This window comes from Electrona antarctica, assembly GCF_951216825.1.
Source record: "Electrona antarctica genome assembly, chromosome: 11".
Classification (NCBI taxonomy): Eukaryota; Metazoa; Chordata; class Actinopteri; order Myctophiformes; family Myctophidae; genus Electrona; species Electrona antarctica.
The window spans coordinates 24861947-24883243 of NC_136792.1; the positions used below are offsets into that span (position 1 = coordinate 24861947).

Here is a 21297-nt window from a genome sequence, read left to right on the forward strand (position 1 = left end):
CACATTATTGTGGCAATGTATACAACTATGCATAATAATTATTAATAATTACAAGGTGTGGTTTGATATTTTGACTTGCCTTTTGGTGTGCCCTGGGCACACCAAAGAGTCATGTCAATGCAACAGTTCAAAAGACACTGACTGAAGCTATCGTTGTTACATTTCAATGATTTGTTTAATCAGTCTTGTTGGTGGACAAACTGGACATTGTTTTAACCATTACAGCATTGTAAAAACATTACAAAATAAAAAATAACAGCTACAGTACAGTGCACATTAGTTACAAATACTGTAAAATACTGAGAAAACACTCTAAATGGAGGGGGGGGATTATTGTAAACAAGATTTTTGTGGTCTTAAGTTGGATTTTACATGTTACATGTTATTCACACATTTTGAAACTGTTACATTTCTCTTTTAGCTAGCAACAGTGACATTTTTGTTTATAACTGGATGAAGTGAGACGTAAAGTCTGGTCATTGGAAGTGTGCAGTTGTTGACTGTTAGTTAAACCGCCAAGACAACACCAAAGCCTCCAAAGCCTAGTTCAGAGGCAAAACTGTTTTAAGGTTGATTTATACTTTATGTATAGTGTTGCATGCCTAAAATTGCTGATCTACAAGCTCACAACTGCGACACAGTCACACATTGCAGCTCAGCAGAGGTCTGAATAAGCTTTGTTCTTCATGGTCTGTGGCTAACTCATGCTAGTACTAATATGCCTGGTGCAGTAGAGGTAGGTGTGTAGTAGTCTAATTAGAAAGACCTTGACAAAACTACACAGGCCTTGGGCAGCATAATAGATCCTGTTTGACACAAAGCTCTGGACAATATGTAGGGAAAGAGTTGCTATAAGTTCTTTTGGTATTACATTATCAAACAATTAATGCAGAACAAAGTTCATATTTTGGCGACATAACTCTACTGAATGATGTACAAAAGGTGACCTTTCAAACAGTTAAAAAACAGCAATCATGCCCAAAAGGCATTATTACGAATAATCTTTGGCAGTTAGCAAAGAGCACCATGTCAAGCAATCCATATCTTTATTTAAAAAAGGCTCCAAAAAGTCCCAGCTAAATGTATTATAAAAGAGATTTGTTTTGGTGTAAAAAAAATAAAAATACTTCAGACGTGTTCTGAATAGTCAAATAATCAAACAGTAAAATATTTATAGAATTTCCCTTTTTTAAATGATTGTACGATTTGAGCCTTTCAAAATTTTAACAAATTAGTCCTCAGCACTTAACCATTAACCTTAACCTATATTTATACGAGTTGCCCTGTTTCCTATGTTTTTTGAATGACGTGATTCAGGGTGTGTTTTCCTAGCCTGCCTGATCCATTCCTTAAAGAGTTTCACCTCCAGAGCCCGTGCTTCCAGAACGGAGGGTGGGTCGTAGTTGTTGTTGTAGCGGAGGTCCAAGTGGTGGGCTCCGTCAGGGATCATAATGGTGATCAGAGAGTCCGAAATGTATCGAGTCACTCCGCCGCTTGACCACGGATCGAGGCCGCCATTACTGAAACAGAAACACCAGCAGACGAGACTGAATATGAGATTACCTACATGTTTATACAGAACAAAAGTAACATTAACTCTGTAAGAGTTAATGATTCTCACTGTCACAAATTGATAGATCGATGGAATGAAAGTGCTAGAGAGGGTGTTGGAAAGGAGGGTGAAGACACAGGAAGCTGCATGACATATGGAAGTGAGACATGGGCCCTGAAGGTGGAGCATGAAGAGAATCTTAACAGAGCAGAGATGAGGATGATCAGATGGATGTGTGGTATGTCACTGAAGGACAGAAAGACCAGTGCAGAGCTGAGAGAGGATGGGAGTGGAGGCCATAGTGGATGTGGTGAGGAGAGGCAGACTGCGATGGTACAGACTACAGACACGTAGTAAGGAAGGAAGAAAACGATTAGGTGAAGAAAGTAATGTCAATTAACTTAGAGGGGACAAGACCCAGTGGCCGGCCTAAGAAGACCTGGCAGACGACCGTGTTGACTGACATGAAAGCACTCGACATCGATCAGGAGGTGGCCATGGACCGTTCCCAGTGGAAGAAAGCCGTATCGAGAGTCACGTCCAACCCAGCAGTGGCTGGAAAGCGGACTTTAAACCGATGATGCTAGGCAGATGGTATAATTTTCCCAAATAATGGACTCGTCACAAAACCACGCAGAGCACACATCTTTCTAGTTCAGACAAACTTTTGCCATGTTCCCGTATAACACTGACCTGAAGATTATGTTGCTGTGCGAGGCGATGTCCTTTCCTCCGTAGACGGTGCGTGCCCATTCAGCCCGTGGCCGCACTCCAAACATGGTGTGACATTCATCTGAGAAGGCCTGGAAGTTCCAGTCCTGAGGCTCGAACATGTCCTGTATGCCATCGGTGCACATGGGCATCACCATCTCTGTGCACGCCTGGGGAGAACAGACTCCACTTAACATTAATTCTGAAAGGTGAAGCCTGGGTAACCGCTCTTAAACCATCTTCATCTGAGGCAGAATAAGACCACGCTCCCACTGATATCACGAGGGCTATTTATTTATACCCAAGAGACCATGTGAAAAACTGCAAAACAAAACAAATATATTTTAACACAATGAATTATAAATGTCATGAATTATTAATGTCCTTGCAGCAAATGGCCGCCATCTTCTTAAATGTCCATGAAATGTCCATATTAACCATGAAATATGTCCCTGTACAAGTTGCATAAAAACACACTAAACACATGATGCAATGAGAACAGGTAACATACCATGTGCGCCTTCTGCACAGATTCTTTTAGGAGTAGTTAACCGTTACGTTTGTTACCCAAACAAAAAAATACATTCAAAATACCCATCTTTGGGACAACTACAGCTTGGTTTAGACTTCATCGTGCAATAGTGTCTCTCGTCAAAATAGTTTTGCTTGTTTTCGATTAGTTCGATTAACAGTTGCATTCATTATATTCTCATGCTGATACCTGGTAATACCAGCCGAGGAGGCCCAGGTTTCCAGTGGCCGTCTGGGAGGTGTTGAGACACGGAGTGTTTCCTGTGTAGTTGTAGTACACTTTGACTGCTTGGGAGATGCCATGCAGCAGCTGGTAGTCAGATACGTTCGACTGGAAACCGAGGTACTTGCAGACCACCTTGGCCATAGGACACAATAAAACAATACACAGCAACAAGGTAAGATTGTGTTCATTGTCAATTGTTCATAGTTTTAACCTACAAAAGTGAATAATAGTACATTTACAGGCTCACAACGTATGTTAGATAAATTCTGACATGTTGTTTACACGTCATGTCAAGTTGGCCATTCCATCATATTCTGTTGGTCAACACATATAGAACTTTGGGCCCAGACCGTGTTCCATATAGGTCATATTTTGTCATCTTGCCCTTTTATCATCATTTTACTCATAGCCTACTGCCTGTTTACACAGGATTGTTCATCTTATCCTTTATATTATTTTATCATATTTATATTATGGATTTCCTGACGCCACATTCAGATTTAATATCTTATATCTTGTTGACTCCTTATTCGGTCTCCATACTGTCTGTCCCCAGTCAAGTTAACTCGCATACTGAGAGGCCTATTTTGATTTGAGACATGTATTTGACCTTGGTGCCTAGTGAGAAAGTAGATAGGAGTATTTCTCTCTGTCGAAAGTTTACAGCTAGCAGGGAAAGAATGTTATCTTCAGGTTGCCATAGCAACGCCAGCCTCTGTGCTTTCCCGGTCTATGGCCCTCAATGACAGAACCAAGGAAGATGTCACGATACCAGTCTCATCATCCATGTGCTGGTCCAATGAGTGCTCGACAACCAGCACCACCGTGGGATATTGCGGACATGAACTATTTACCAACCAATGAACGTTTATCAACAACTGACGTGATCCACAGTATTAATGCTTGGGACATACTGTGAAGAGTTCGGGTTCAGTTCGGATCCATATTGGAACAATTGAATACTCTAAATTATAGTGATGTATTGTACTATTATTATTATTATCTGAACCATGTAGCACATTCTCTATGTAAATTGACTTTATTACCTACTAAAAATTACAGTTAAAACCTTAAACTTCCTCTCAGAACTTTATTTCGTCTGTCTCCAATTCGTTTTTAAGGTATCCTTCTATTTTTTATGGTACCGTGGCTGTCATTCAAGATTTAAAGGGCTATCCACTCATTTGTAAGGTAAATACAGCACGGTATTTGGTCTCCCTGCTGGGTTATTGAAGGTATATATATTTACAGTCCTTTCTAATTAGCATTACAGAATAGATATCATTTATTTTTATCAATTATATGGCCTTTCTCGCCATCTTTCCAACAAATTGGTCTTCGATCCTTCCCTTATCTTAAATTTATGCAACAACGTATCATTGTAAGCTTGCAGATCAACAAGAGATTGATAAAATTACAAATCTTGGTTAAGTTGGTGAAAACTAATCTCTCAAGACTAGGGCTGTCATTATTACCAATTTAAGTTGACGATTAATTGTGATTGACGATTTAATTAGATTTAATTAATTTAATTAACGTTGAATATTGGACAACATATGAATAAAACAATTCATTTCAGATTGCCTTTAAGGCTTCATAATCAGAAATTGCACAGGGGAGACACAAATTAAATATACTAAGAAATTACTGACATATTTCATAATTACAAATCGGAAATAGCTGATCTATAAGTTTACAACGCGTCACGAAGTGATGCAAAACAAATCGACGATTATTATGCAAACATAATTGAAATTATCTAAAAAACAATGCGTGAGTCGTCCATTGCCAGCCCTTGACCACCTCATTTGGGCAGTGCCGCCCTGTTCTGCTTCTAACCCTGAAATAATGCTCAATCTGCGATTCAGAGTGGCTTGTAGTGTTCTACAGTTAAGCTGTCGACTGTCATCGTCGAGGATGGGATTTGAACCAACACCAATCCAGTGGACCCCCCAAGGTCCTTGTGGAGGTCCCAGAGGGTCCCAAGCTAAATGGTTGATATTTAGGAAGCAAATACTCAAACTTACACAGAGGATTTTACAGTGTAGATTGGGGCACCAGAGCATATAGTGGTCTAATCTAATGCACATCAAACTGAGGTCCTTGCAATAAAAAAGGTTGAGAATGTAGAATGTTTCACCTGATGAAGACATTATACATTTATAATGCAAAAAAAAGAAAAGAAAAAAAAGTGACAGAAAGTCAGAAGAGGTATAATACTTGTAATGCAGCATCAGAGTGAAAAACAGACAAACAAAAAGGCAGTTTCCCTTAGATCTGAGCTGTTTACAAGGCTCCTACTGTGGCCCACAGGGTGTTTTTTCTTCTACACAGAAAGTGGTGGTGCCTGATTTGCATCTGCAATTCACTAGAACGAAAAGTAGACCAGACTTAAATGTATTGGTCTAAACTTGGCATCAGGGGAAATATATCCCATCTATACTTACTTTCCTGCATGAAAACACACAAAACACTTCAATAATACTCAATCTTCAAACATGCAGCGCAAATCCGACGAGGCTTTGTTATCCCCATGTGAAAACTATGTGTTTATATTAAAGTTGACAGTTTCAGCTTGTATTTGTTCGCACTGTAGCTACGTGGCCTTGCTTGTCGTTATGGTAGCAGCGACAGAGTTGGCCGCGGCCACCCTCTTTGTGAGGCGCAAGAAACTGGGCTTGCTTGTTTCGGAGGTTGGAGCTGTGCTGGAGCAGAGTCTGTCACTGGGGCTTTTGTCTCGGGGCCGGGGAGGAGTTGGTGGTCGATGGATGAGGAAAGCCACAGACGTGTCCAACTAAAAGATTTATACCGTGAAAAGGAGAAGAAAAAAGTACAATTGCTCCAAAGCATCTTCTCTCCCTACTTTTCAGATAGGATTAAGGCTTAAACATTCATCTATGCCAACAGATTTCTCTCCTCTAAGCCCTCAATACTGCGTTCTCACAGTCACTCACATAATCACATTAGCTTTGTCATTAAAAAAAAAGCTCCTCTTTTGCGCCCACTGCCTAAACCGCTTAAACCACCCATAGGGGTCGCATACATTAAATGGGCAGAGCCTCAAAATGACCATTTAGTGTTCATCTTGCCAAACGTGTTGCACCAAGAGACACCCCACAGCTCAAGGCGTCCACTGGTATATTGTTAAGTCAGTGGCAGATGTATAGAGTGGATGAATTAGCCAGAAAAACAGTCTATGGCGACAGTAAACAGTTTTTGTCGTGAGGCTGGATTGTGGGGCACCGCAGAGGGGTGTTCAAGCACTACACTGAGAGTTTAGGGTCAATAGCAGGACTTGGTTTATGCACGTGACGCTGACGCGTCCAGGCGACTGCAAGTACACACACTGCGCCCAAGTCAGATGCTTCTCAAAACAGCCGCTGTACTGTCACAAGTGCCTTTCAAAGAAGAACAAAAGATGTTTGTAATGTTCACAGCAACAATAAAAAGAGTCCACTATTAAAAAAAACAAGTGGAAGACAGCTTAGGTGTGTTCTGTTTGCCAAATTACCGATATATGTAGCCAATAGGTTTTTTGTGGACAAATAATTGGCTAATGTTCTTACCCGAGGAAGTGTTTAGCCAACTGCCGGTTACCACACCATTCAACTGAGCGCTGTGAACCTTTGTTCAATGTCACGATCATGGGTCGCCCCGGGCAAAATGTGCCCGCTTCCACTTCGCCATGTGACCAGACTCTAAAGAACACCTCAGAGATCTGAAGGAGTGTGCAAATGAAAGGGCCATTGGCGAGCGAGAAGAAAAGGGCTTGTAGCTGCCTTATCTAAAGAAAAACTTCAAATCTCGAGGAAACTAGGAATCCTTATGAATATTGATGAGGTTAATTCACGGCTGCTGTAAACAAAAGGGCGGAGGAGCAGAGCAAACACTTGTAGCACACAGTCGCTCTCAATGACACCATCATGTCAATTAAGAAGGGACCGTCATGCTAAGCCAGGCGTTTAAATGAACACAAACAGGAGACAGAAACAGGAATGTTGCAATGTGCATCAGATTTCAGTGGTGGGAAGTACATTTACTCATTGTATTTTACTTTACTTGAGCATTTCCATCTTTCAAAACGTTGTACTTCTACTCACTACGTCTCAGAGGAAAATACTTAAAATTACACCACTACAATGATTAGTTAGTTACTAGTTACTTTGCAGATATAGATTATTATTTCAAAACATACAATAACCACTTAAAACCTATTTTATACTTAAAAAATAGCCAATGTAGAAGCTCACAACGCATTGTTGTGCTGAAAGTATATTTTGATGCCAATACCTTTGTACTTTTAATTTACATTTTGAACACAAGCATTTTACATTGATACTTTTACTTAAATAAAATAAAATGGGTGTACTGTACTTCTTTCATCACTATGCGCATGAGCAGTTTTGACCGCAAATTAAGTTTGAGGAAATTTGTCCATTGAAATAAAATGGAAATGAGGAAATTAAAACATTGCATTTGGAGGTATTTGTGCCATATCTTAGGTTTTTTCAAAGTAATTTGTTGTCATGTTTACCTGGATGGGCCAGCGAGGCAGTGGCTGGAGGAAGTTAGCTTCGTACGGGTAGTCCACCATGGCTAAATTCACCCAGGTTTCCTGAAGAAAGGCTTTGAAGTTGACAGAATCCGCCTTCTTCTTGAGGGGGACGCATAAACGAAATTCTTCTGACAGCCACTGAAGACCACGATCTTTGCAAGAGAACAACAAAAATTATCTTAAATAACAAAACATGAGATTAGACAAGATAACCAAGATGAGCATAAACCCTTAATGCAGCACTATGTAACTTTCCTCTACTACTCTGGATTTGAACCTGGTTTCCTCAAGTGCTGACATTTTTACTATTGAGCTAATAGAGCCTGCCTGCTTGCTCAGGGGATGAATTGAAACCCTGATGGAGGGGAAAGGAACTGGTTGGAATAACACGCTATGTCCAACCGGGGAAACTCCCCTCTATCAGGTGAAAAGAAGCGGCTTGGACTCCTCATAAATTGAGGTCAGTTCGTTGCTCTCCCCAGGTTGGCAGAGGGAGTGACTTCACTCTCGCAGCAACTAACTAACTAACAAAAATCATGGGATAAAAATGTAATAAAAAAATAAAACTGTGCCATCTCTGCCACTAGCAGGCAGGTTGCCTGCCAAAAACTAAGGTTGGCAGTTGGCACTACTGCTAGCTACAGTATGTGGCTCTCTCACAATATTTCACTTAAATATATTGCACTAGCTTTCAATTCAGACCCAGTTAGATTTTACCAGCAACCACATTCCACATTATAGTATTAGTATACTGTCGCTGTCAGGCAGGAACCTTATATCTCCATATCTTTTTTATTTATGTTTTGTTATTATATGACAGTGTCCCGCAAAAGTAGATTTTTTAAAAATGTTCGCCTAAAATGATATGGGCAAACCAATGAAAGTATTAACAAGGTTTCCACCCGGCAGTGATGATATATGGCTACACCCACTTTATTTTGTGATTAGAAATACGTATCCCCAACAATTCCTTGAATCTGTGTGAGCAGATTTGGGCACACAGTATTGTATTGCATCACGATAGTGCAATGTATGTACCATAACATACAGAAGTGGTATAGTACTCGTCCGTGACTCACCGGTGGAGGAGACATTATCAATAGCCTGCCATGACCGCTTGACATTTACAGCACAGTCAAAGCCGCTCCGGGCGAAGTCTTGTGTTACTATTTTATAGAAGTCTCCGCATGGCACCATACCAGGGAACTGCCAGATCGGAGCAGAGGCGGCCAGGGCTCTGGGAATATAGGAAGAGACAGCTGGGGAGTTGACTTTCCACGTTTATTAGATGTTTTCGTGAAAGAAAGCTGCATGCCCTGTCGTTTCAAATAATCTGAACAACATGTAGCCTAACCCACGTTTTACTGTAAAGTGAGGTCCGGAAGGGGAGTCCAGGGGATCCTCAGCTAAATTACATATTGCATCGAAATAAGTTTAAGCACTCACTCCGCTATTATATATTCGCAATTTAGAAGAGAATATATGATACAAAAAAGGGGACTCCTGCACATCCATAAAACCTGTGGGAGGTGCAAGTCTAGATAGCAGGCATAGACTTCAAAAAGAGATAAACCTTCCAGGGAAGGAACTGCACACTCTAGAGAACAAAGACGGACAACTTACTGCATCATCAACTTATAGCACCTGACGAAGCTCACAGCGGCATGCTAATAAGTTGATGATGCAGTAAGTTAAGCCCTTAACACAATCGGTGCCGGGATGCCTTCAAAATAGAAGCTCTGGGGTGCCGGAAAGACATCGCCGCTTTTACTCTGAAGTTCTTGCGTTCTGTAATAAATCCTATCAAAGCACCTTACCCTACAACTATATTGGGGTACTTCATTCTCATCCAGGCAGAGAGCATGCCTCCGTAGGACCCTCCCACAGCTATGACGGGGCTGAGTTGAGCTCCAGGCATGCTGCTCTTCAACGCTTCAATCAGCACCGCAAAGTCCGCCAGGGCCTGCTCCGACGTCAGGTAGTTCAGATGTTTGGTGTCCTGCAAGGAACCACGGCGCACAACATTGCCTGATTTATACTTTTTGGTTAGTTGTAGTGGTACTACAGCGGTGCCTATTGGGCACTGGCCTACTTGGAACGATGCAGGTTGGAAATGCATGCGCGGGGCACGGTGGCACAGTCAATAGTGCTGTCGCCTCACAGCTAGAAGGTCCTGGGTTCTATTCCCGGTGGGACGCTGTGGGCACTGGGTGCGTGTTCTCTCCTCCGCGTCATCAGTGCCCATACCCTAGGTGGGGTTGGCAAAAGGGCCTTTCTCCCCATGTCCCCTAGGGTAGGTACCCACACAAAAAACATGCAGTAATTCTGGTCTCTAAACTACCTCCCCCTGGCCAGCCAGGGCACCTGATGGAGGGGAAAGGAACTGGTCGGAATAACGTGTTCCTTCCACGCGCTACTTCCAGCTGGGGAAACTCTCCCCTGTCAGGTGAAAAGGAGCTTGGACTCAAAGAAGGAGACATGAGATCAGTCCGCTGCCCCCCCAGGTTGGCAGAGGAAGTGTAGCGCCCAGGATTACATTAGATAATTGACACTGCAAGGTGAAAAAATCGTGGGATAAAAAAATGGAAAGGAAATGCATGCCCCACCCAGTTATTATGTCTTTGTCCCTTTTATTCCCATATATGGAGTTCTTTGTCAGGCATGCCCAAACATGGAGTCTATGCAGATGTCAGAACATCTGTGTCCCTTTATTCCTATACTGTATATGGGGTTCTGTGTCAGGCATGGCCAAATATGGAGTGGTGTGATGTCAGAACAGGCCAGCTCCATATATGGGCCATGGGCAGGGGCCCTATCCAGAGCCCAGGCAGAGGCCTTTTGTGGCCAACCGTGGGTCCGACGGACTCGACACCGAGCACTGCACTGTGCAGTGTGGAACGCGTGTGTCATATTTGAAGTCGGTGGGGCAAACGGTTCTCGGGGTTACGTGCATTACAGCCGTACACAGGTACAGACAGAGACGTGGTGTATTACACCGTCAAGTGTATTATTACCATACATGACAAAACGGCCTGTCAAATGATTGTGTGGATGTTCACGTACGCTGTAAGACTGCTCTCCAAACGGCATGGATTCTCCGTAATAACGATGTTCCGCAAAAACCAGCATGGCACCCAACTCCTCTGCAACGTCCCACATGAAACCCTGGAAACACACAAAGCGTATAGTCAGAATAGACACGTGTGGAATAAAATACAATGCTTTCACGGCACAATGTTTAAACTACTTAAAAGGGATAGTTCACCCCAAAATGACTTATTTTCTATCAATTACACACCGGCAGTTTCTAGTAGGAGACGCAGCGCCTCGTCCCACTTCTCCAGGTGCCACCCCAGCCTATAGAAGTACGTGCAGTAACAAATATCTCTCCCCTACCGTGTTGTTGCAGAACCAGGTGATGTCCCCTTCGTTGCCGGTGTAGAACAGGATGGGAGCTCCTTCCTGATGCCAGTGCTGGTCAGCAACAAGGTATCGCTGCTTGAAAGTGCCATCCTCCAAGAACCCAAAGTGATCGATCTGGGACAGCAAAAAGCCAGTAATGTATTTGCAGTAGTGGAAGGTAAACAAGTACATTTAGTCAAGTACTGTACTTAAGTACAATTTTTTGTTTACTGTACCACAGAGAATTTTGCACGGGTGGGTATTAGCAGTAGTAAAAATTCCTTTTATTGAACAACACGGAATGCACGGGTACTAATACCCGATGTGAACATCCGTTGCCCCGAGGGTGAGCAGTGAGCACTTAATATTTTAAATCTGAACGTTAACTATGTAAATGTAGCAAGGCGCTCAAAACAGGGGGAAGTTCCGCCATGACGCTCGTGAAGGACGAGCGTCATGTGAACCATGGCTAGCTGAGTCCAAACTAATTGGGCTCTGACTGAGCTGCCATCACCCACACCACAATGATCAATAATTATAGTCCAATAACATGACATTGTATAGTGAGTAGTACTTATATAAGATTTTGAATGCAGGACTTTTGAAATTTTTTGAAAAAGTATTTTACACAGACAATTACACAAACAAGTATATTTAAATACAACCAAAGGCTGATCATAGCCTAGGCCATACAGCATGAAAATTGTATACACATTACACAAGACATCAAGGTTAAAAACACACAAACAAACTACAAATACAGAGCATACAACAAAAAAAGCATAAAATAATATAAAACCAAAACAGCATTTTTTATTGCTACTTTTAGAGATGTAACTTTTTTAGAGAATAAAATGTTATTTTAGTATGTTTAGTATGTTTGAGTATGTTAATCAAATGTAACAATACAATTGGGGTGGATGTATGTGGTATCTCTGCTCTTCTATTGAGACCTTGCTTGAGATTATTTCGCTGGTTTGATACGACTGGCAGATCAAGATTATATTTTCAGCTAGGCTCTATTAGTTCAGTGTAAGAAATGCAGCACTTGTGACTTGCGCAGGAGAACAGGGGTTCAAATCTGGGGTAACACATGAAAGTTACAGAGTGCAGCTTTAAGTCGAAAATGTGAATACTTCTTGTGTGTGTTTACACAGTATGCAAGAGTTACAAGTTTACAAAGTTACCCAAGAGCACCAGCTCAACCATCTCATTTTCACAGAGAAGACACTTTATTGATCCCGCAGGGCCAATAGTAAATAAAGAAATTACTGAGTTACTGCAGCAGCCCAGTGGCAGCATACAAATATAGATAACCACAATAACAGGAAGAGAACTGAGCATTTAAATAGTGTGCACGCTTCTCAGCAAAAATGACAATATTCATAAATTATAAAACCACACATGGGAAAAATACCAAAACATGAATTGTTAATGAAAACGGGCAAGAAAGCTAATAAAGGTTAACGAGACAAAGACAGAATCTTGACTAGCCGATACTTTGGAAGACGATCTTATCCACTTCACAGCACTCCTGTGACCTGGGTGTGATGAGTAGGTACCTGGCCCAGAGCCAAGCCTCCGGCAGAGGGAAGCCAAACCCCAGGAGTTGGATACTAGGGGTAATTAGCCTCAATTTGTATAAAACTCTGGAGCCAGTCTAAGAGATGCCACATTAGTTCCACATCAGAAGAGTTCTGAGGTGTCCTTTTGATCCGGCCTCAGGGATTCTTGCCATTTTCAAACGGCACTTGATCCATACGGCTTTGAACAGGGCGGGCATAGAGGAAACAGATACTAGCTCCACAGAGCAGGCTCTGCCCTGCGAGGCTGCTGCGAGCCCCGGAGAACATGTCCAAGCCTTGAAATGGATCCAGCGTTTTAATACAAAATGTTTTTTTTGTGGGGCCCTTTTCCCTCCCCTCCTCAGCCCCCTTCTTGCTTACTCTCCCTTCACAGGAGGATACAAAAGGGAGCCAGCAATTTTATGAGCCAATGACAGCTAAAAGATTCTGGGGCCTGAATGTGCTCATTCATCCTTCTCCACTTTAGAGCTTTGGCACTGGGTTTAAGTGTGAGGGGGGCATTGGGTGTGGGTGGGGGTACTCGGGGGAGCATAGGGTTTACTTTAGAGCAGTGGTTCTTTACTGGTTTTGTTTCGTGGTCCAAATTTGGAATAGTGTGTGGTGGAGTCAAAACCCAGCAAAATGTTACATAACAATATTCCTCTGTTGAACTGTATTGGCCCTCTGTCCTGACGCAATCAGCATAAGTTGTGACACACTTTTAAGAGCTCCAGGTCCGGTTGAGAAACTCTGGGTTAAAGGCGATTGATCCATTAGCAATATTGATTAGCTGCAAATACATTTCAGCTGTAAAAACAGGATGTTATGTTTTGCTACCTTGGGCAAAAACAATGAGTTTAATAACTGTCTATAAAATGTATGTAATTTTGTTAAGTAAAGACGTTTTTTAAAAGCTACAAAGTCATTTTAAAAAATTGAAAGAATGATTTGCTTTTTGAAACCAAAACCAAACTGCAATTTTAACATAGAAGTTACACTACCGTACCATTAATAGGCTATGCACAATATCGTATATTAGCCACTATACCACAATATCTGAATGTGCATCACAACATCTTAGACTGGTTTTATAATTTGAATAATGAATAATATCATATAGCCTGCTATATAGTGCCTCCTTGTGGCCATTGCAGGTATAACATGAATCATGGTTTACAAACTAAAATCAAATCCACAGCACATCTGCTGTAGCCTGTTATACTGCATTCATGCTACAACCAATTAGGTCCTATAGGAAACAAGCAAAGAACAAAACATAGTAAACTATAGCAATGTTTCTCAAAGATGTTCATGTCAAATTGATGGCCACAGAACCCCATTTGAAAAGATTTTGTGACACCATGACAGAAGATGTGTTAACATTTGTCAAGATTTTTTGGAAATATCAGATCGCCAAAATAGAATCACAGAATAGATGGAAAGTAAAATAGGTGAGTTTTTAAAGTGTTCCCCGTTTTGCTGGGGAGTAGGACCCCCTGGAACGCCCTCAAGGACCCCTGGGGGGTCCCAGACCCCACTTTGAGAGCCAGTGAACTATCTATAGGACAGTTTGCCAAAAGGATGCAAAAGCTAAACTTCCATTCATTGTCTGGAAGCAATGAAGAGGATTTCCTCTGAACTACTGTTAAATCACTTGTACTTCTCTTCACACCCAGCCTAGACCACAGAATCTGTGACAACAACCAGAGTCAGAGATTTTCTATTCTGAAAGGTTTTAATTTCAGTTTTTGTTTTAAGCCTTCCACTTTCACACATTTTGATTTACTTTTAATGGGATGCACAGTATGTAAGCAACTCGACACAACAATTATATCTCTGTGCAATCTTTTTTGGCCAATACATCAAATTCCATGATGTGAAAATCCATCTGTTAAAACAGCAATTCAATGTTCATGAAAAATACAGTAGTCGATCTACAGCTCGTAATGTTGTGAGCTTGTGGATCGGCTATTTTAGAAATAGCAAATATATTTGCAAAAAAAGCATACCAAGCACAGTTGCAACTATGGTCGGTTTGAGACTGTTTAAAAGAAAAAAAATCACACCCTTGTGAAGTGAGTGGTGCAACTCCGTGTGGGGGTCCCCGGAAGTTCCAAACCCACATGACCATGGCCAGGGTGCCGGCCCAGTTCCGGCGAGCCGTCCCACGTCCGAAACGGTTGAGAAATGACAGAGTTACCGTGTGGGGGTCCCTCTACTGTACCCTCTACTGTACTGTACTGTACTGTACTGTACTGTACTGTACCGTCACTGTACTGTACTGGCACACCCAAAATCAAGAAAAAAATATATATATGGTAAATGTCAACGTTAAAGTTATGTTCTACATGCAAGGAAACATTAGGGCGAGTCGTGCATCACAAGCTGCACCAAAAACATTACCGACCTCTCATCATGTGGGGTTTGGAAAATCATATTTCCAGATGGAACATTGTAAAACATCATCACAACAGAATACTGACCTCATGTGATCCCTAATGTTCTCATTATGGACCAAAGCAAAAAAAAAGCTCTGGAAATCCTTGTGAGAGATATGTATAAATTTTTGTCAATAAAAACATCAATGAAAAAGAAAATGTGAAGAGTATCATTAGCTGTGATTGGTTTGTGGCAAGGAAGATTACCACTATTTTTGGCATATCATTTGCAGCGAAAATAGCAGATCTACAAGTTTACAACCACATGCGATATGTGACACGTTGTGAGCTTGTAGATCGCTATTTTAAGTGGTTAGTGGTTGAAGGGGCTATCCCATAGCAGAGAGGTCACTGGTTCAACCCCCTTGAGGAGGAGACTGAACCCCTACCTGCTTCCCCAATCCCCATGGTAACTTGATCTGGATTAGTGTGTCACTTCAATGTGTTTGTTATGTAGGCTAACATGCAATGCATGTGATTGATTGCTTCAACATGTACAGCATAATGTTCAGGCTATAGCCCACTGCAACAAGAGCTGAGTCACTTTGATGCAATGCAACATGAATATATATTTGATCTCACCCAGTCATACTTTGAGCCTAGGGTGGGTACTAGTTAGTTAGGTTTTGTTTACCGTTTGTAACCTCTGGTAATTTGCATTTATTGTTTCCTAACTATATAAAGTGCCCCTCTGGGCACAGGTCTCCACCAGGGCAGGTCAGGTTGTGGCCACCTGGTGGTGCTATAATAGGCCAATGTGAAAAGGGTGGGATATATTCCTCGGCCTAGTAGGAACGTCTGTGGAAGATTTCACATAAATTGCACGCTGCGTTCATGATTTGAGGCTTTTCGTTCAAAACGGGCCAATCCTGCAAACTTTGAAAGCCAATGTTAGCCAATTAGGATGGAATATGAAATATCGGACAGATCCGTATTGGATACATGACTATAGAGATACTGTGTAACGATTTGTGGGATTTTTGGACAGAATCTGGAGGAGTAATAACAAAAGTCGGCCTCCTGGTGTTCCAAAAATGTGTTTTGCAAAAATCCACCTGTTGGTGGTGCTATAACAGGCCCACGTGAAAAGGGTGGGATATATTCCTCAGCCTAGTAGGAAAGTCTGTGGAAGATTTCACATAAATTGCACGCTGCGTTCATGATTTGAGGCTTTTCGTTCAAAGCGGGCCAATCCTGCAAACTTTGAAAGCCAATGTTAGCCAATTAGGATGGAATATGAAATATCGGACAGATCCGTCTTGGATACATGACTATAGAGATACTGTGTAACGATTTGTGGGATTTTTGGACAGAATCTGGAGGAGTAATAACAAAAGTCGGCCTCCTGGTGTTCCAAAAATGTGTTTTGCAAAAATCCACCTGTTGGTGGTGCTATAACAGGCCCACGTGAAAAGGGTGGGATATATTCCTCAGCCTAGTAGGAAAGTCTGTGGAAGATTTCACATAAATTGCACGCTGCGTTCATGATTTGAGGTTTTTCGTTCAAAACGGGCCAATCCTGCAAACTTTGAAAGCCAATGTTAGCCAATTAGGATGGAATATGAAATATCGGACAGATCCGTCTTGGATACATGACTATAGAGATACTGTGTAACGATTTGTGGGATTTTTGGACAGAATCTGGAGGAGTAATAACAAAAGTCGGCCTCCTGGTGGCGCTATAACAGGCCGTTCTGGAAAATTTGGGGCAGAGGTTCATCGTTGGCATCCAGGGAGTGTGTGTGCAAAATTTGACATCGACTAGGTTAACGGTGCCGGAGATTAGCTGGTAACAGACGGATGGACACACACGTGCACACACGGACGGAGTGCAAAACATACTCTCTCCCCATGCCTCCGGCCTGGTGGAGACAATAATCACTGGGTCAGGAAATGTGGGTTGCAAAATGATTTCACAGGTGTTGAACAAAGAGCAATTATAATTGGTTATTAACTTCCCCCCTGTGTCGCTACTTCAAACTCACGCCATCTGGATGAAGATACGGAACCTTGAAGTGGGAAAAGGTTTATTTTAGCAGGAAATTTAAATTGTCCTCTCAGCCACTGCGGCATTAAACAAACTGCCTCACCGATAGGATGTGTGTGTGTGTGTGTGTGTGTGTGTGTGTGTGTGTGTGTGTGTGTGTGTGTGTGTGTGTGTGTGTGTGTGTGTGTGTGTGTGTGTGTGTGTGTGTGTGTCTCGTTCTGTGCTATGTGGTTTTGTGCTATATATGGTTGTGTTTTTCTGTTGAATAGACTGTGAATATGAATATCCATCTGGGGAAAATAAAGACTATAATAAAACATATAGGCCTACATTTACACCCCAGGATGGAGCCAGCTGACTTCAGTTATAAGACAGTGTATGACAGTCTTGTGAGTGCATGAGTCACTGTTGTCTCGTGACTATATGAGTCAAGTTCACATGTCTGCCAGTGCCAAGTTAACACAATAAACAATAACTCAGGACATCACAGAAGTAATCTTATACAAAAACTGCTGAAAGAAAGTAGTCGCTACCCCCGAGGGTCTGTGTTTTCAAACTCACTGGACCCTGGAGATATTTTTAGGCAGACAGCCAGAAAGAATGATGTTGCTGAAAAGGAACTGAACCAGTTGCCTGATGAGATGGATTTCCCGTCACAACAGGGGATATTGAAAGAATGGAAACGAAAGCACATGACTGTCAGTTTACAGCCGTTTAAAACATTCTGGCAATTGTGCAGTCAAGGTGGATGAAGTTTATAAACTCACCTTTTGGTCAAAGTAATGTGTTTCATAGCTGATGGTGGTGTTCCTCTGGGTTGAGTGGTGGTGGTGGTGGTGTTGGTGTAGATTCGCTGCACGCCGGGTGAACAGTTGTGATTTAAGAGCAAACACGTGGACGCGGTTGAGACACAATAACATTAAAATGCCCACGAGGACTAAGGCTCTTTCCAAACACACAACAGTACCACTAAATAATGCACACTTCATCTCTGCTGCCGCTGTAGTAACAATGTTATTACTGAAGGTGCAACGGGCATGTTTTCCCCGAACTGGCTGCAGAGTAGTACAGTAGATACAGACAGACAGAAGGAAAGAGGAAGCCCCTGTGTTTACTTCGTCGTGCGATCGTGTCGCTCGCTTAAAAAATAGCCGATGATCTGCAAGCTCACATCGCGTCACGTCCACGACACGCTGTGAGTTTGAAGATCGGCTATTTTCCCGAGACGGAAACTATGAAATGAGACAGAAGCCAGACGCTCTCGTCAGCAAAACTAAAGAGGTGTGTCAAGTAAGTAGGCTAGATCTGTGCACGAGCAGCCCGTGTGCATTTTAACTTCACACTATTATGGGCCATGCATGGCAAATTGGAAATGAGTGTGTTTTATGTGTAGCCAGCGTCTGCACCTCATCAGGATGATGACCCAGGTCGCATGGATGGATTATTTTGGAACAGACAGTCAGAATTAGACAACAGAGCACTCAGACATGTGGCAGATGGGAGAGGATTTGTAAACAGTCTCGCAAATGACGACGGAACCTGGGGTGGAGACGTGGAGTGCTTTATAAAAAATAAAAAATAAAACACCACCCTCTGGCCTGGGCTATGGGGTGGGTCCTTAGAGTATAAGGGTGGGTCTCTCGCCCCTCCACCTCATTGGCGCCTCATAACCTGTTTTCTTTGTGTAAAGATTCATTATCATTGATATCAAAGCCACATTTTTGGCATGTTCACGATTTTATTTATGTAGTCATGCAACTTATCTCCCTGATCAGCTGACATGATTTTCCTCATACCTGTAGGCTATTATCTTTAGATGTGGTTCTCAAAAGTGGGGTCTGGGGTACCCCAGGGGTCCTTCAGGGGGTTCCAGGGGGTCCCCTCCAAAATGATCAAAATCAGTTCAACAACTTTAACACTACATCGGCTACATCAGATTTACAAGCTCACAAGCTCTGTACGCTTGTAGTGTGCTGTGGAGTGGATTTTTTAACTAGTAGGGCTGTATGTATTTTAATGACGTCGTGCGTGTGTGTCGTGTATTTTGGACACGAGACCATACAAACTTAACCAAAACGGGAGAGCGGAGATAATTGTGTGAGACACGGCAGCAGACAGCAGATTAGATGTTCCTTGATGTTTATTTCGACAACACAGCATAGCAAGACATGGCATAGGCTCCTCCAGCCTCACGGCCTCGGATCGACTGACTGAATGACAATAGAAATCTAACGGTTTAAGTACATTTCCACAGACAAGAGGTGAGAATAGAGGCGTGTTCACTGTTCCCCTGAAGTCAACCCCAGCTTACGCATTGATCAGCCATTTGTTGAGTGGCCACTTTGAACCCATGTTTAGCATTTGATTGCCCTAGGTGTGAATCAGGATCTCAGACTATAGTATAAACAGGCCATCGACACCTCTGATCTTGAATATCAAAGACAGCTGCCTGCAGACGAATTGACTAGGCCAATTAACTATTCCTACTGAATAAACAGGATCACCCATATGCTAGGCCCACGAACATGAGATATTGTAAGAATTATTGATTCATAATTCACCACATTCCCCCTTTGACAGACACAGTCTGTCACTATGAAATATGAAACCATAATTATCTTACCAGTTACCACCCCCCTTGATCCTCAGCTTAACAATACTCAAGACACCAGAATAACAGCTTTACCCCAACATGGTTTTCAAACAGACATTCAAGATTACAAAACTTGACATCATTTACAGTAAGTACAAATACAATTTCGTATCAGTGGATGGATCGGACCAGAATTCTCTTTGCGTTATTTCAAACTCTTATGGCTAAAAATGTTACAGAACAATGAAAAACTGCCGTCACCTCGTCAACTTCGACAAAAGCAAAGACCAATATCTCAGTTTGTACGTCTGCGCACAAACAAAGAAAATCGCATTTTAAGCCCTAGAGAACCACAGAATCAAATTAAACCCTCTTTAACACTGTCGGCACTACACGACTACCAATTAATTACCCTGTAATTGAATCACTATCCTGACTTTTAACACTGTCGGCACTCAACGGCTGCCAATTGCACTATCCTGACAAGTATCTTAAACAATGGATAATGGAAAATGATTAGTAAGTTACAATTAGCTGACGTTTAAACAAGACATTGCCGCTTTCAGGAAATTTAGGACGTGCCATAACATATCTATACGTTTATAATGCTTTAAATAAAACTCTGCTCCACTAAGGTATATAGAACATACACACCAAATCACATGAAACTCTCTCTTTTGAGTTTCACAGGACCAAAATCAAAACAAGTCTTCCGGACTTACCCTGACCAATAATAAGAAAAGATAAATACATTAACAGGCCAGAGTTTAAGCAATATTTAACTAATTAATACTCTCTTCACGTCTCGAGGAAAACACCTATTTGATTCACAATTAGGCTACTTATGAACCAACTTACCTAATTATACGACAAAACATACCAACATGAGGCCTATTAATTCATGTTGAAACAAACATGACGCACAATTTTGAAAACAGAGAGAAGGAAAGTGCATCTCCCCTCCGTATGAACAAAGGAAAATCTTCTGTATGCTGCATTCCGTTACCTCAAAGTTCGCTTCAGCCACGGATCAAGTTGTGAAAAAGTTCACCGCTGTTTGTCGCTGAAAGTTCTCGAAGCAAACTCTCTCATCATCACCTCCCCCCCCTCCCAGCTCTGAAACAACAGAGATGGGAAAACGAGGCAACATCTTCATCACAGACCCCTGCTCAGGTCCGTGAAGGCCCTCAGCTTGAGTCGTCAGTCGGCCATGGAAAGTCAAGCCACCGCCGCCACGGAGATGTGTCCTTCTTCGGCACGTGTCGTGCGTGCAATGTGTGATCAGTACACCGCATACTACACGGCCGCTGTTTGACACTGTCCTCCCGTCCATTCCGAAACGAATTCCCGAAAGTGGAAACCGCCGCGCCAAGCGTCGAGTGGCCGCCTCTCCCCGTCGGGATGAGCGATCCCCTCTCCCCCTGGAACGCTGGTGTCCCCGTGCCGTGCCTCGCTGCATCGCTCCTCTGCTCGCCGTCTCCTGCGTAGAGTTGAAGATCGAAGGCCCCCGTGCGGCTGTCCGCTCCTCGCCGACCGCTCCCCTTGTCCACCGGCCGGTTGGAAAGAGACGCATGTCGCCGCTGCGCAACACTCCTCATCGCGGTGGTCCGTCGTCATCCTCGTCCTCGTTCCGCTGGAACCCGTCGTCGCCGTCTCTCACAAAAACTCGCTGATTAGACTGAATAAAAAGCCGCCGATTCTTCCTGTCTGGCGCTGGAACGCACCATAGACACCGGT

At 42.6% G+C, this 21297-nt stretch overlaps 1 protein-coding gene across 1 annotated transcript; it reads right to left on the reverse strand.

Annotated features, from left to right (window-relative positions):
- Positions 1-162: 162 nt before the first annotated feature.
- Positions 163-18024, reverse strand: prcp (prolylcarboxypeptidase (angiotensinase C)). Its single transcript, XM_079513580.1, has 9 exons — positions 17735-18024; positions 10972-11112; positions 10639-10740; positions 9393-9574; positions 8655-8812; positions 7555-7727; positions 2985-3152; positions 2246-2433; positions 163-1520 (listed from the first exon to the last, which is right to left on the reverse strand). Exons 1-9 carry the CDS (start codon positions 17954-17956, stop codon positions 1259-1261), a joined length of 1596 nt encoding a protein of 531 aa, XP_079369706.1. The 5' UTR covers positions 17957-18024; the 3' UTR covers positions 163-1258.
- Positions 18025-21297: the final 3273 nt, after the last annotated feature.